Consider the following 16,166-nt stretch of genomic DNA (forward strand, 5'->3'; position numbering starts at 1 on the left):
AATTATATTGATCATAATGGCTACTGATCAAATTCTATTTATGAAGGATATTATAATAAAAAGTCATGTCAAAGTCTTACCAAATCTAAACATTACAAAGTCTACTTGACTATCTATATTAAGATAGTACTATTAGATTAACATTTTCTTTGATGCATAGTAGATGATGCACCATATATATAGGGGGGGGGGGGGGAGAACAATTATTGAGAAATGCATGAGAAGAGAGACATTCGTGATAGAGTGAGCTTTTCTTTCAACCACCTATCATTATTTTTAGCGTGGGAAACCATCACAAAACAAGAAACTCCAATCCTCATCAATCCACCTCATAATAGAGAGGAATATTCCACATTAAATATGGATGCAAACTTCTTAATTTGGATTCAATTAGTAATTAACTCTCAATCAATTTCTAATTTCATTGAAACCTCATCATACAAGAATATGTCAATGTTCGCTCATTAATTGAGATAATGACCTCATTTTCATCAAGGGCGGATTAATAATTCAAATAATTGTTAGAAGCCAAGCAATCATGAAGATATCAATATGCTAGGTATGTGTTGGGTTAACATTAAGAAAATAGAGAATTAATGGACAGCATCTTTGCAATATATATACTGACCTGAAAAGGTTATATATATATCAATAATATTGAGACAACTAACTTATCTTCATTATATGTATCAATCTCCAAGAAGCTATAAATAAATTTTGTGAGTATTCATTTAGTGAGAAGGTCCAAAACTTACAGCTAAATATAACGATTTTGTGATGAGTACGTAATATATCATATCATCATTCCTCTCTACATGAGAAACATATATAGACGCTCTTTCTGGCAACCCATCTTGGGATTGCGCATTAAAAAAAAAAATGGCCACTATATAATAGTTTATATGTATCATTTTGAAGGCCTCCATTTTCAAATGTTTCTTGGACAAATGAATATATATATATATTTTTAAAAAAACTTAACAAATATTAATATTATATTATCTACTTAAAGAGAGGTATTAGGTGAGTTGGGTCCTAAGGCTCATCAGGGCGAGCCAGGGCATGTTTCCAAACTCATCAAAAAGTGATTACAAGAATGGTTACAAATTACATACCAACAAGGACCTTACATTAGTAAAAATATTTCAACCTACTACTTTGTTAGTTATGAGTGAAATTCTTATTAATTGGACTAACTTTTATTCGTGAAGAAGTGTTTATATTTAATTGTAGCAAGAAAAAATAATTATTGTTGACTCTAAAGACTACTCAATAATGCTTTCTCTTGACATTCTTTTTCCTTTTTCTTTTTTTACAACATACCTATGGCTACTAAATGATTATATTAATAGAAGATCCAAATCATTTATGATATTAGCTAGACATAAAGTGAGTTGCAGTAAGTAATCAACAAGAGGTTTAATGTAAAATGTGAGAAATCTATATATAATATAAAAACTCTTAGTTGTACTATTCATGATGATGATGATGATGAGGTGCAAACCTAGGCATTTTTTTTTTAGGCCTGCTACTCATTTTCAAATTTCATACAATATAGTGTCTGTATTAATTAATACCTATAATTTTTTTCTAAATACAATGCACATGCTCTAAATAATAATACAATATTCTGTTTTTGAGACATTTTTTTAATGAAAATATGCAGCATGTAGTGGCTTTTTGCTGGAAGGCCCCAAGAGAAAATTGACCAGAGTGCCTGTTTATGAACCAAAATAATTAATTATAAAATTGTATAATGTAGTGGCTTTTTGCTGGAATACCCCAAGAAAAAATGGACCTAGAGAACCTGTTTATGAACCAAATAATTAATTATAAAATTGTATACCCCACTGTGCTAATTTAAAAATTTTGAGGGGGTCCTTGAGGAAACAATAGACTTTGAGTGACCAATAGGGAGCTGGCCAGAAGCCGACAATGGGCAAAGCAACCTCACATCAGGCCAATAAAGTAATAAAAACAAAAAGCATGAGCAAGTACTACAATGGCAAATTGGACCTGGGTCACCTTCATCTTTCTCCAAAACTGGACAAATGAGGTTATACCAGATCTCATGCCATTGCTAGAAGCTTCCAATTAAATGCAAAATCACATTTGTAACAACCCCATAATGGTCTCTTCACTTTCACTGGGTGCTTCATTGAAGGAATATACCACTCAGAATTTCTATATGTTTGCATGTTCGAGCGAGCGCGCGTACACATACGCATTAAGCTTCCTTTACAAGTCCTTTCATAGTTCATCTGACTTCTTGGTGCTAGCTCTGTCTTTTCTTTCTTTCTCTCTAATTATTGCTTTTCACGTTTGCTGTTCATATTAAAGAAAGCAAAATGAGTCTCCCAGATAAAAATAGAGAGAAGAGGAAGATGATGAGCAAGAAAGAGAGAGGTTCAGTGCTTGTAATTTTCAGATATGCTCAGTGGACTGATCTTGTGCTTATGTTGTTGGGTGCTTTGGGAGCAATAGGAGACGGCATGTCTACAAACGTTTTGCTTGTGTTTGCTAGCCGTATCATGAACAGCTTGGGTTATGGTAACACTCAACAACAACATAATAATGGTAGTGGGAATTTTTCCATGACCGAGGTTGAGAAGGTTAATCTCTTGAAAAGTTGACTAATATCAGTTTGTCATCACTTTTTCCCATATATTCTTCCTCGCTAGCTCTTACTAGTCATCTCTCTCCAACCTCTTTTCTTTCTTTTTTAACTTGAATTTTTTTGTTTACAGTGCAGTTTATATTTTGTTTACCTGGGATTAGCAGTCATGGCTTTGGCCTTCATGGGTAAATCCAATGCTGCTTCTTTTTTTTTTTTTTTAAATTTGCTTTACTGTTTTGATACAAACATGCAAAAGTAATAACATAGCTAGAGTGGATATATATGCAGTACTAGGACTCATGTCAGTCACTTATTTAGTGGTATCTTCACTTTTACCCAGTTGATGAACAATAAGGTGATGCTGTATGAAAACCCTAAATTTAAACCCTCGGTATTATGAAAAGCAAAATAGGAGAAGAAAGAGTTAAGAGAAACGAGAGACAATAAATCTTCTTTAATTGATTTTGAACCAATTATAGACATTGAAACAACATTCGTGCTTTAATTTGCAGAAGGGTATTGTTGGAGCAAGACAAGCGAGAGGCAAGTATTGAGAATTCGGTCCAAGTATTTGGAGGCTGTGCTGAGACAAGAAGTGGGATTCTTCAATTCACAAGAAGCAACTACTTCAGACATCATAAATAGCATATCAAAGGACACTTCTCTCTTCCAAGAACTCCTCAGTGAAAAGGTTAAAACTTTTTATTCAATGTTATTCATTTGGCGGTTTCCAAAAAGAGAGTTCTCTTTTTGGCTCATTTGGCAGCCAGTTGCTCAGAATTTGACACTCAAGTTAATCAGTTTCACGGCAAAATATATCATAGTTAGGGTTTGAAATTAAATGAAGATAAAGTAGTAGTGATATATAATGGAGAAAGGGAAAGGTTTAAAGACTAGCTAACCCATCTTAAACAGTTTGGAAATATGAGTTTCTCAGGTACTTATTATCAACTAGTTTCTTAATGAAAGTTTAACATACAGAATAAATTTTAAAAGATATCCCAATCACATATACTCTACTCAACTTATTATGTATTTATTAGCAAACTGATATATTTTATTTTAGCAGGTGCCGCTTTTTTTGATGCATTCATCATCATTCATCTCAGGGATCGCATTCTCCACGTACTTCTCATGGAGACTAGCCATAGTATCATACCCAACGCTGCTTCTTCTGATAATACCAGGAATGCTTTATGGGAAATACTTAATCTACTTATCAAATAAGTCCCACAAAGACTATGGCAAGGCAAACGCCATAGTAGAGCAGGCTCTAAGCTCTATAAAGACTGTTTATTCATTCACAGCAGAGAGAAGAATCATGGAGAGATATTCAGCAATACTTGACAGAATCTCAAGGCTTGGAATCAGACAAGGCATAGCCAAGGGTTTGGCCGTGGGAAGCACTGGTCTATCTTTTGCTATATGGGCCTTTCTGGCTTGGTATGGAAGTTGTTTGGTTATGTTCAAAGGTGAAAGTGGAGGAAGGATTTACGCGGCTGGCATTTCCTTCATCATGAGCGGACTGTACGTATGATACTTTTCTTCTTATTATTAATATTGCCTTAGCTTCTTCATCATTTCGCTTTAATTTCAGTTACATTTCATAGCATTAATTATTTTCATGGTATGAAAATCCGGGTTAACTCACTTGGTTGAACTAGTAAACTATTAAACTAATGATCTGACTAATTCAATAAAATGATTTGTTTACAGCTAATTTGATCATAGTTCAGCTACAATTTTGATCATTAACCTTTGAATCAGTTCCCTAATCGATTCAATGACTAATCTAATTTTTAGTAGCATTGATTTAAGGAAATTAGAGTTCTTAATGGTAAAGTTTTGGTAGAATTTAGAAAGGGAATGATACAAAAGTTGAGGCGTCCATGGGGTGGTCCACTTTCTCATAACCCTTCAAAGAACTTCACCATTAGAAACTCTTGGAGCGATTCAAACTCATAGTGTAACTATAGTTATCGTTCTTCTTCTTCTTCCCTTTTAGTAGTACGCTGAAATTGGAGAGTAACAATGTGTAAAATTCATCTGATGGATACTTGTAAGCAGATTTGGCTAGTAAGGATCTTTTACTCAGGACAGCATTAATACATTTTTTATGTAATTAAGGATCTTCTAGATTTCTTAATGGTAAAGTTTTTGTAGTTTAAAATGAGAATGACACAAAGAATTGAGGTGTCTATGGGGTCCACTCTCTTTTTTGCCCTGTTATTATTTTCTCAGAACTGTATAAGAACTTCTCCATTACAATCACTAAAGGATTCAAACTCCTAGTTTGTCACTATATATAGTTATTTTTTCTTCTTTCCCTTTAAGTCATAAACTGAAATGGAAGAGTAACAGTAGTGTATAAAATTATTCATCTTATGGGTGTAAAGCTTTTTGTAGAATTATTTGACAGCTTGAAAAATTGGAACTCACTAGAATTAAATAGCTTTTAGAAGTAGTGAGGATTTTTTATATACCTTTACATTTGTGTGCTTTTAAATAAATTTATGTTGCATATGCGCATTATATTTATGTCCCACATGCATATTTCCTTGCTCTTGGTAATCTAATTGTGAGAACGCACAACAAACACTGTTTTGGTAGAGTCCAGTACAAAATGCAATGTCGAAATAAAGTTGAAGAGAAGCAATTAAGCTGATGGGCATCTAACTTTCCTGGAAACGATGCTCCTTTCCCGAAAGTTCTCTGTCAAAGCTTTCTCTATGAAAGCAAGTGTGGCTATAACTTTAAGAGAAACAGCATACCATGTATCTTCATACAGTACAATTATAGCTCATAGTTATTGAGACGGTCTGTCCTTTCAACATTAAATATATATATATATATATATATGTATGTATGTATGTATGTATCAATGTTTTAAAACCCGGACCGGACAGCGAACAGGAAATATCAATGGGTCACGGGTCTTATGGTTCAACCGGTCAAACCGGCGGTTGGACCAGTGACCTAATAATTAAATAAAAAATTATATATATATATATATATATATAAAAGAAACAAGTTAACAAAAATACAACACTAGATTCTTGAATGCATCAGGATTTAGGCATAATCACTTGAAAAAAATAAAACTTCTATTTGTAATAAACAACTCTTAGACAATAAAAAATAGATTCATCTTCATCCATTCAACAATCTTTCATTTTGCAATAAACAGCTCAGATAATAAAAAGCAAGCTCATCTATTAGCATTCATTCTACTCCATTTAGAACCATAGAGATTACATTAAATTGGGTAGAGATATAAATGAGGGAGAAAGAAAATCTCACCGGAGAGAGAGAGAGAGAGCAATCAACAAAGAAGATGAAGAATCATGAAAGGGGTCGAGCTCGACGCCATCTGACTGTTTTCAACAACTGGATGTCTATACTAGAGTTAACCAAGAACACGAAGTCAGAAACTAAAATGAAGAAAGTGAAGTAAAGATTAAGAATAAAGAAGCATTTGAAGTTTGAGAGAGTTTGAGATGGCTAAAGTTAAATGGTGAAAACAACGAAGGGTGAATAAAGAACCCAAATGGTTGAGAAAGCGAGTCCAAGATGGCTGAATGGTGAAGACAGAGCCCAAAAGGCTGAGTGGCTTGAGGGAGATGACACATAGAACAAAACCCAGATGGCTGAGATTTGAGAAGGTGACGAGAATGAGTGCATGCATTGTGCGAGACAGAGAGAAGTGAGACTAAAAAGAAGAAGAATGGGTCCTTATAGGTGTTGGTCTGCTAGACAGAGTGAGGAGAAGGGTTTTTTATCTTTAAAAATATCAATTTTGTCATTTTTTTTGCGACCCGCTGTTGACCCATAAAACCCGCTCCGGGTTCCGGGTTTTTCCCGGGTCTTTAAAAACCGTCCGGTTCTAAGCGGGCTAACCCGGGCCAACTGCTAATCCAGGTTAATTGGTTGAACCAGCCCATTTTCTTCAGCGGGCGACGGTCCGACCGACCCGGGTCGGTTCGGGCCTTAAAACCTTGGTATGTATTAGAAAAATTATGTATTGAGTCTTGAAACAACTTTTTATATGCGTATAAAAGGATCCCATAATTATTCAAAGTTGCTTTATTAAGTTTTGGATAATGCTATATTAATGATCGATCTCAGTTCTGACAATTTTAATGATTACATTAAAGTGCTTTATATACTCCGTTCGCTTCAAAATATAGGTCATTCATAGCATTCACGGTTCTAAAAAAATATTAGTTAAAATTTTAATTTTTTAAAAATTTTTACATCTTTTCAACTCATTAAATATTTATATAACTACTTTGATAATAATAATTCAAATTCCAATGCACCATTTTTTTAAAAAGAGACAGAGAGTAATAAATAAAGTAAAAGTATAGTTAGGAAAATAATTATAAAAGTTACCTAATGTCCTATATTTTAGATTAAACAAAGTATTTAGAAGAAGTCTTATATCATGGAAATGAGAGAGTACAGAGCATATCATTTAAAGGCTAGCTCCAAAAAGTTGTAAAGATATTCTGTTGAGTGTTTGAATTTTAATGATATACTTCTTCTGATCTTTATTATATGATACTTTTAATCGTTTCACGCATATTAAAAAAAGTTAATTCTTTTTCTTGATATTACAAAAAATGTGAAATGTACTTTTATTTTTACCCTTAGCTTTAAATATTAATACAACTTCATTAAATATTTTCATATTAATCAATAAAGGATAAAATTGAAAAAAATGATTTAATTATTGCAAGATGTCTTATATTTTAGATCAAAAATTATTTTTAAAAGGTGCCTTATAAATCATATCAGAGGGAGTATGATGGTAAGCTGCAAATTAATGGTGGAAACCTGTAGTTAATTTGAACTTGTAATTGAGAAATAAGAGTAATTAATCTCAAAAGTACTTTAACCAACTTCTCATATGTTTGATGAATTAATATTCCCTCTGTTTCTATATATAAAATTAAAAAGTGTATAATATAATTTGAGAAAATCAATTTACTACAATAATTATGTTTAAAGATAAAGAAATTGTATTAAAATACCCTATGTTAATCATCATAAACATACATTAATTATTTCTCATTGATGTAAATTATGAGAGATAATATAAAAAATATGTAATAAATGCATATTGAGCAATGTAATTTTTCTTATAAAAAAAATCAAAAGTAATAGTTTATCTAACAAATGAAAACAGAGGCAGTACAACTTAACAATGGCGAGATTTAGGATGAAGCAAGAGGTAGAATATATATATATATATATATAGAGAGAGAGAGAGAGAGAGAGAGAGCTTAAGCTGAAATGCTGAATTGCTTGACACAGGCCAGAGAAATGGCATAAAATATGGTGGGCGGGACATCAAATTAAAGGTTATAACGGAATCACTTTTAGTTTGTTTGTCTCATTCATTAGTGTCAAATCATAACACCTTGACAACAATCTCAATGTGGTTAATTTTCAACTATCCAAACTTTAAAAACCAAGGTTGAATTGCATGCATGAATTTCTTCACCTTACTCTCATGTTCTGTGTAATGCTAATAGATGAAAGACACTTATCCCTCTATTTTTAAATAACTGTCATTTTGGCCTTTTGATTTTGATTCATAATAATAATTGTCATTTTAGAATTCTTAATAAATAATTAATAATTTGTATATTATTTTACCCTTTCATGGAAATAACGATAGGCTCTAGAAGCATGCTTAGAAATAACGCATTATTATAAAGATATTATGCAATTAGATTTCTCTCTAAAATTTAATAGTTTTATTGACCTATGTGCATAGCTTTAAACAAGAATTACTTTAAAATGGAGATAATAATATTGCAGATCACTTGGAGTTGCACTTCCTGACCTAAAGTACTTCACAGAAGCATCTGTTGCAGCATCAAGATTATTTGATATGATTGACCGAGTACCAGCAATTGATTGTGAAGATACAAGAGGGCTTGTATTAGATTGCGTAACTGGCAAGTTAGAATTTGAACATGTGAGATTCACATACCCTTCACGTCCAGATACAATTGTTCTTAAGGATTTCAATCTCACAGTTGAAGCTGGCACGACTGTGGCTCTTGTTGGTGCTAGTGGAAGTGGTAAATCCACTGCAATAGGATTAGTTCAACGATTTTATGATGCAGATGAAGGTTTTGTGAAGGTTGATGGTGTAGACATAAGAAGCCTACAATTGAAATGGATAAGAGGAAAAATGGGACTTGTGAGTCAAGAACCAGCACTGTTTGGGACTTCAATAAAGGAGAATATAATGTTTGGCAAACCAGATGCTACAATGGAGGAAGCAATTGCTGCAGCCATGGCTGCCAATGCTCATAACTTCATTAGGCAGCTTCCTGAAGGTTATGAGACCAAGGTAAAATATAACGCATCATTACCTTATATATACTAGTTAACTCTAGAATAACAGTACTGACTTACTTTAATGAATGTAAACCAGATTGGAGAAAGAGGGGCACTTTTATCAGGCGGACAAAAGCAGCGAATAGCAATTGCAAGGGCCATCATAAAAAATCCTGTGGTTCTCTTGCTTGATGAAGCAACCAGTGCTCTTGACTCTGAATCAGAACTACTGGTTCAGAATGCCCTTGATCAGGCCTCCATGGGAAGGACCACTTTGGTAGGTTCAAACAACATCTAATGGTTTAAAACAAAGACTGCTTCATTTGTATTTGTCTTGTTTGACACGTTATGAACATGCATGATCAGGTTGTTTCCCACAAGCTATCGACAGTTCGAAATGCAGACCTCATAGCAGTTGTCAATTGTGGCTGCATCATTGAAACAGGTACACACAATGAACTCCTTAGACATGAAAATGGGCAATATGCAAAGCTAGCGAAGATGCAATTAAGTTGTGAAGAACAAGTGCTGTACCCAGACCAAGTGATTTCTTCTGTAGCAAGAAGCAGTGCTGGCAGATCAAGTACTGCAAGGTCAAGCCCTTTAATTTTCCCAAAGTCACCATTGCCTGATAAGACCCCACCACTTGAATCTCACCCTCCACCTTCTCTACTACGTCTTCTTTCTCTAAATGCTCCTGAATGGAAGCAAGGTTTGGTTGGAAGCCTCTCAGCTATAGCCTTTGGCGCAATTCAACCCATATATGCCTTAGCCATTGGAGGTATGATTTCTGCATTTTTTCTTGAAAGCCATGAGGAAATGCGTCATAGGATCAGAACTTACTCTTTTATTTTCTCGTCGTTATCCCTTGCTTCTATAGTTCTCAATCTCTTCCAGCATTATAATTTTGCATATATGGGAGAGAAATTAACAAAAAGGGTTAGATTACAACTGCTAGAAAAGATCTTAACCTTTGAAACTGCCTGGTTTGATGAGGAGCAAAACTCTAGCGGAGCCTTATGCTCAAGGTTGAGCAATGAGGCTTCCATGGTGAAGTCACTTGTTGCAGATCGCCTCTCTTTAATAGTTCAAACAACTTCTGCTGTCACGATTGCAATGATCATAGGACTTGTTGTGGCATGGAAGCTTGCTCTTGTTTTGATAGCTGTACAACCACTAACAATACTTTGCTTCTATACGAGAAAAGTACTGCTCTCCACACTTTCAACTAATTTTGTCAAGGCTCAGAATCATAGCACACAAATTGCAGTGGAAGCTGTTTATAATCATAAAATTGTCATTTCCTTTGGAAGCAATAGGAAAGTTGTACAACTATTTGATGAAGCTCAAGAGGCGCCCAGGAAGGAAGCCAGAAAGAAGTCTTGGCTAGCTGGGATTGGAATGGGTTCTGCTCAATGTCTAACTTTCATGTCATGGGCTTTGGATTTCTGGTATGGTGGGACATTAGTACAGAAAGGAGAAATATCAGCGGGGGATGTATTCAAGACTTTCTTTGTATTGGTGAGCACAGGCAAAGTCATAGCTGAAGCTGGAAGCATGACTTCTGATCTTGCCAAGGGCTCAGCAGCAGTGGCATCTGTTTTTGCAATTCTTGATAGACGATCATTAATCCCCAAGGTAATTGACCTTATCAGCTTTTAATCGTTCTTACAAAACCGACCAATTGACCTGAATTGAGCCATGTGAGCAATTTATCTTGCAAGACAAGCTTATATGTTACTTTTTCTCGTGAACTTTTTCCTTAAGATTTGTAGATAATCTAAATTCGATATTGGATTAGCACTATCCTTAAACGTTTGAAATGTGCTACCTCCCCACCCCGCTATAAAAGCATCATAACATCCATTTCTAGTAGAGTGGGTCCCACTATTTTTTATTTTCTTATAATAAAATATCAAGTTAAGGGTCACTTTTGCCCTTAAACTTTTCTCTTAGAATTTGCAAGTATCATAAACTTTTGCTTTAGGGTCTACAGGTACTTTAAACATGGAGGGCAAAAGTGATCCTTAACAAATGTTTTATTATAAAAAAATATAAAAAATGGTGGGACCCACTTCATAAGAACTGAACATTATGGCGCATTAATTGTGGGGCAATGAGGCAACACATTTTGAAGTTTCAAGGATAAAAGTGATTCAATATCGAGTTCAGGGTACTTACAGACCCTAAGGAAAAAGTTCAAAGGCACAAATGATCCTTAACCCCTTATAAAGCTATGTCTGAAGACTCAAATACCATCTTATATATATATATATATATATATATCTTAACTTGCATGTATCCTAACTCCATATATATATATATATATATTGTAATTGTTGGTTAATTAGGATGGGAATGGCATTAATGGGCGTAAGTTGTTGAAAATGAGAGGAAAGATAGAGATGAAGGATGTTGATTTTGCTTACCCAAGCAGGCCAGGGACTCTAATATTGAGAAAATTTTGCATGGAGGTGAAGTCAGGAACAAGCATTGGAGTAGTAGGGAAAAGTGGGAGTGGAAAATCAACAGTAATAGCTTTGATTCAGAGATTCTATGACGTGCAAAGAGGGTTTATCAAAGTGGATAGCATAGACATAAGAGAACTAGACATTCAATGGTACAGAAAGCACACAGCACTGGTCAGCCAAGAGCCTATGATCTACTCAGGAAGCATAAGAGACAACATTTTATTTGGCAAGCAAGATGATGCAACAGAGAGTGAAGTTGTGGAGGCTGGTAGAGCTGCTAATGCTCATAACTTCATCTCGTGAGTTCTTTACTTCATACAGGGCTAACAGTACTTTCAACTTTGTGCAGATAACACCCTGACATAAATTATTCCACTATTTCACTCATTGAGCATAATATGCTATCTATTGACAAAATACTCCATTAAACTTTAAGTAATGTGAAGATAATCTCATTTTATATTATATTATTGGATTAAATAACAAATAGACTCCTAAACTATTGGCTTAGAAGCATTTAGAATCCTAAACTCATTTTTATACAAGATTCTCCTTCAACTTTTTAAAATAGTATAATATTCTTATTATTAATAAATGTTAACTTTGATGGTTATTTAACCAAAAAATGACAAAAAAAGGATAAAGAAAATATAGAAGATCATCTTGGTCCTTTTTTTGGGTTCTTTTCTGTAATTTTTTAATCAATTAAAGGTAAAGTTAACTTTTATTAATTATAAAAATAATATTATAACGTTTTTAAAAGTTAAAAAAAAATATTATATTAAAAATGAATTTAAAATCCAAAATGCTCTTAAACCTAAAGTTATAATGATAAAATTGCTCTTTAACCTTATATTATTTCAATGGAATAAGAGTAAAAGAAAATCTATCATGGAAAAGTTATTTGCATAAATGTAAAAGTTTAGGGGTTCATTGTAAAATTTTAAAGATTAAAGAAATTATTTGCATACAATTGAAACTTAGGAGAGTAATGTATAATTAATTTAGCCTAAATATAATAATCAACCACACCAAAAAGAAATATTCTGACCCAATTAACAAATTCTGTGTTAATAATGCAGATCACTGAAAGATGGATATGAAACAGAATGTGGAGAAAGAGGAGTACAACTATCAGGAGGGCAAAAACAGAGAATAGCAATCGCAAGAGCCATAATTAGAAACCCAACAATACTTCTGCTAGATGAAGCGACTAGTGCACTGGACGTTCAGTCAGAACAAGTTGTACAAGAAGCGCTTGATAGAATAATGGTGGGTAGAACTACCATCGTGGTGGCTCACAGGCTTAACACTATTAAAGATCTTCAATCGATCGCTTATGTTTCAGACGGCAAGGTTCTTGAACAAGGGACCTATTCACAGCTTTGGCACAAGAGAGGTGCTTTCTTCAACCTTGCCAACCATCAAACTTAGGTCCCATGTTTTGGGACCGGCTTCACTCCTCTGCGTTAAGAAAGCATCGGAGGCGCCCAGAATTAGTGTTCTAATTTTTATTTTTATTTTATATTTATTAAAATAAAAATTATAAAATTATAAAAAAAATTAAAAAATCTAATCATATGTCTGAATAGTCCAAATTTAATATAAATGATCCAAATTTATATTAAAAGTTTATAAAAATTTATAAAAAAATTTTAATTTTATATCTACATTATTTAAAGTATATCTAAATAATCAATTTATAAAAATTAAAAAAAATAAATATTAAATTTGGATCATTCATATTAAATATTAACTGTTCAAACTGGTGACTAGATTTACTAATTTTTTTTATAGTTTATATGAATTTTTATTTTAATAAATATAAAATAAAAATAAAAATAAAATAAATGGAGGAGACGTACGGAAGAGAAGCCGGTTCACTTGTTTTGATACTTTGCTGTATCCACTACGCTGTAAAAGCTTAATAGTAGTGAGCTTGAAGTCGTCCTATTTAGCTTAATATGCATGGCTTTCTATCCCAATATTGTAAATGGGCTTGAACAAGTGACAGATGAAGATGTAGTATGAGTCCAGGTCCGAATTAAAAAAATAGTAGTCTCTGCACGTAAGACAGCAAAATCTACCGAGGTATACAAAAGTTTCTGGTGAAATTTCTAGCGTGCTGTTTTGGTGTTATCTCTTGAATTCATATTCTTAACTCATTAAAAAAAAAAGGAAAAATTTATGAAATATTGTTGAAAATGAACAACACAGTTGTCGTTTCGTTCACCTCTTTTACTTTTTTTATTTTTATTTATTCATTTAATTTGAACAGTGTATATTAAATTTGGGCTTTCCCATTTTTCTAGATGTGATTCCATAGTCCATACTCAATGGATCCTCCATTACAAAATGGGACAATCCAAATATTATTTTAGCTTATTCTTAAAATCAGTATAATATTTTTATTTCAATCAAACTTAAATCTAAATAATTTCATAATTATTAGTTTTTTCAAAGATAACAATTTGACTATAAAATTAAAAAATATATCTAAACATTCAAATATACTTAGTTTATCACCTCAAAATAGCTACAGGAAACGGACGTTTGGTGATCATTGTAGACAATTGGTTACATTTAAGGACCATCAATCGTTGAAATTATAAAGAAGGAACAAGTTTTTTTTAAAGAAAAAAAAAGAAAAAAAAAATCCATTTATCCTTGCAAGTAGGTTCGAGAAAAAAGGTTAGGTCTAGTGAACTAGTTCATAAACTAATGAAAAAGGAGCAGCTAAGATGAATTGAATAAAAATTCCAACTCATTTAAAAACAAGCCAACGGTGCCCGCCCCTCTTAAGTCTTAACCCCTCAAAAATCCAAGCAAGCTCATCTAACCGGCATGCTAGCGCGCCCTTTTTTTTAATATAAAAAAATAAAGTAGTTTTTGTTTTAATTAAAATGAAAAAAGAAGTTATTGATTTGCATTAATTTCAAGTGTAACATTTGTTTTATATTAGGGACTTGGTTTCATATTTGATATCACGGGTTAAGCTTCGGTTTTAATGAATTCTCAGGGTTTACCTTATCTAAAATTTTTACTTAAAAAATGATATTTTTGTCCTTAAAGTATTAGTAGATGATGAGCAACTAGTACTATAACACACTATTTTTTGATTTTTTTTAACCAAGGCATCCGGTGGAGGTGCGTTTAGAGTGTACATACTTGTGACTCAAATTTTTAACCTGATTTCTAAAATAATATAAAAATTATTGAGTTTTTATAATCTTAAAATTATTATTTTTCAAGAGAATATAGTTTTATTAGATAGATATAATTTAATGTATACAGTTCATTTGTTATTTTTTTTAACTCATTTGATAATTTTTTTCAAAGAAAAACTAAACATATACTTTATGTCTTGTTGGCTTGATCTCCATGTTGGTACATAAGGACTGAGTATCAAGTTAATAGTGTAAAAATTTCATATATAATATCATGTTTTAATTATAGTTATATTAATTTTAAAACAATTTTGACAAAAAAGAGAGCTAATGTAGTGATGGTTGTGCAAGAATCCTTTTAATACGTCCCAACTTCGTACTTGATTCTCCGAAGGAGAATTATTTTGCCTGTTTTTTTTTATTCTGTGAAATTACCAAATCGCCCTTCTCTCAATCTGATCTATTTCCTCTTCATTTTTTTTTTCCTTCAAGAGATCTATGCGTGCTGGTCGGTGGAGAGAGAGCTTGAAGATTTTACCAGAAGCTTCGAACCCTCATCCAGACTTCCATTCTCCGCCATCATCTATGTCATTCAACAAGTCACCGGTGGCTTTGGAAACGTCGGAATCTCTATTATGGGAAGCATTGATTAGTTGATATTGCTCTCCCCTGTTCCACGTCATTCTCCCTTATCCTACTATCTGTGAAATCTTGCAAGCAATTTGGGCTTCCTCCTCTTTTTTTTTTCATTAGCTGCTAATGGCTGGGAGCTCCTCAGCGTTTTCTTTCTCTTCTCACGTCAGAGGTGAGAAGCTTGATATCTTCTCCTTTCCTGGAAAAATTTTCGTGCATATCGAATAAATCATTTCGAACATAAGGTAATACCTCCAAGTCCCTTTTTTAACCTTTATTCATTAATAGGTCTTATCACAATATGCCGTGGCCCCTCTTAGAAAATTCAAACGACTAAATTCTCATCACTTGATCTTGCTTTCAAGCTAACGAGATCAACTTTTATGACCGAATACTGATAGCACACATGCTCTCATTGTCATTTTACACCTATGTGATGATCTTGATACCTCAAGGGCGAAAAGTAAGAATAAAGATACCAGCATTCTTCGTCAAGTAAATGTATCAATAAATATTGTTCCTTGGATGTGAACCTGCTATAATATATGAGATATGAATTCGAATATGATAACATAAAAAGAGAAGAAAGATGATATCAAAGGAACAAGGGTGGAAAAATTCATTCTCTAATGCAAAAGTTCATAGAGAAATGTGAATATCTTGATTTATGAGTACGAATGGCCTAAGCGCAAATGGGATGTGTGAATCTAGTTAATCACATCTCTCTCCTTTAGCTTTTCAAAACCCCAACGTGTGCTTCACTGAGCTGCCATTGATATGCATGGTGTGAGGGATGATGGAGTCAACTTTCCTAAACATAGATACTTAACTTCTTATGCCTTCCTTTCTTCTCTTAAGACGTCCTTTTAGCTTGGTGAACTTTTCTTCTTCTTATGATTGCTTTGCTTGTTCTTTGCTCTAACT

The 16,166-nt window shown here is 33.2% G+C and overlaps 1 protein-coding gene across 3 annotated transcripts; it reads left to right on the top strand.

Moving 5' to 3' along the window:
• The first annotated feature begins 2,015 nt into the window (after positions 1 to 2,015).
• LOC129293207 (putative ABC transporter B family member 8) lies at positions 2,016 to 15,216 on the top strand. 3 transcript variants are annotated; one of them, XM_054931026.1, is made up of 10 exons: positions 2,016 to 2,612; positions 2,748 to 2,802; positions 3,130 to 3,308; positions 3,684 to 4,144; positions 8,444 to 8,984; positions 9,069 to 9,248; positions 9,338 to 10,609; positions 11,323 to 11,741; positions 12,525 to 12,841; positions 15,104 to 15,216. In XM_054931026.1, exons 1-10 carry the CDS (start codon positions 2,349 to 2,351, stop codon positions 15,136 to 15,138), a joined length of 3,723 nt encoding a protein of 1,240 aa, XP_054787001.1. In that variant the 5' UTR covers positions 2,016 to 2,348; the 3' UTR covers positions 15,139 to 15,216. The 3 variants fall into 3 exon arrangements, with proteins under 3 accessions (XP_054787001.1, XP_054787002.1, XP_054787003.1); XM_054931027.1 differs by lacking the exon at positions 15,104 to 15,216 and having other exon boundaries at positions 3,687 to 4,144; positions 12,525 to 13,048; XM_054931028.1 differs by lacking the exons at positions 12,525 to 12,841; positions 15,104 to 15,216 and having other exon boundaries at positions 11,409 to 11,682.
• The last annotated feature ends 950 nt before the right edge of the window (positions 15,217 to 16,166 follow it).

This window comes from Prosopis cineraria, unplaced genomic scaffold (assembly GCF_029017545.1).
Source record: "Prosopis cineraria cultivar Desert tree isolate PC_DT_omini unplaced genomic scaffold, ASM2901754v1 PC14, whole genome shotgun sequence".
Taxonomy (NCBI): Eukaryota; Viridiplantae; Streptophyta; class Magnoliopsida; order Fabales; family Fabaceae; genus Prosopis; species Prosopis cineraria.

Coding starts and splice junctions, on each gene's coding strand:
- LOC129293207 (XM_054931026.1), top strand. CDS start 2,349: ATGAGTCTCCCAGATAAAAATAGAGAGAAGAGGAAGATGATGAGCAAG. Junction 2,613..2,747: donor CCATGACCGAGGTTGAGAAG/GTTAATCTCTTG, acceptor TTTTGTTTACAG/TGCAGTTTATATTTTGTTTA. Junction 11,742..12,524: donor AATGCTCATAACTTCATCTC/GTGAGTTCTTTA, acceptor TTAATAATGCAG/ATCACTGAAAGATGGATATG.